The following is a 596-nucleotide window of genomic DNA, read 5'->3' on the forward strand; positions in this document are numbered from 1 at the left end:
TAATGTGACTAGTAAAGTAAGATTCGAAATATGAAGGATGGGTGGGTGGTATGAGGGGAAGCTGTGCGATTTACATGAAAGATATGAGATATGAGGGAAGATATGAGGGTGAAGGTGCCAGGATAGGACGACTGGGTGTGCTGGGTGTATCGATAACGAAGATGGTTTTTCTTCTGAATTCATGAGAGATATGGTGTAAATATATGTTAGCGGTATATGTCTTGACTTGGTGGATACTGAATATTGAATTTCACGCCGCACCGCTTTTAAAGAGGCTCTGCTCGACTAGCAGTTCCTGACGCGTGTTTAAGTCCCTCGCCCCCCTTGCAGCCCCGCCGGCTCGGAGATCAGCAGCCTGGACACGAGCCGCGGGCCTGGCGCCGCCGCGACCAACCTCACGTCGGTGGCGTCGACGTCCAGCCTGTCCCTGGCCTCCTCCCGGGGCAAGAGGCGCGCCCCGCCGCCCCCGAAGCCCGCCCCCGCTAAGCACGACGACGCGGCGCGCCCCTCGGCCATCCCGGAGGAAGCGGAAACCCCGCTGCCGACCAAGGCTTCCGAGGAAGCCGCGAAACCTCGACTGAACGGGGAAGCCGAGC

At 58.1% G+C, this 596-nt stretch overlaps 1 protein-coding gene across 1 annotated transcript in view; it reads left to right on the forward strand.

Annotated features, from left to right (window-relative positions):
• Positions 1-596, forward strand: part of LOC119588687 (serine/arginine repetitive matrix protein 2-like) — a gene marked incomplete in the record, with an annotated part of 176340 nt that overhangs the window by 126255 nt on the left and 49489 nt on the right. Inside the window, 1 exon segment of the mRNA XM_037937322.1 lies at positions 331-596. Coding sequence (XP_037793250.1) covers positions 331-596 — 266 coding nt within the window.

This window comes from Penaeus monodon, chromosome 24 (assembly GCF_015228065.2).
Source record: "Penaeus monodon isolate SGIC_2016 chromosome 24, NSTDA_Pmon_1, whole genome shotgun sequence".
Lineage (NCBI taxonomy): Eukaryota > Metazoa > Arthropoda > Malacostraca > Decapoda > Penaeidae > Penaeus > Penaeus monodon.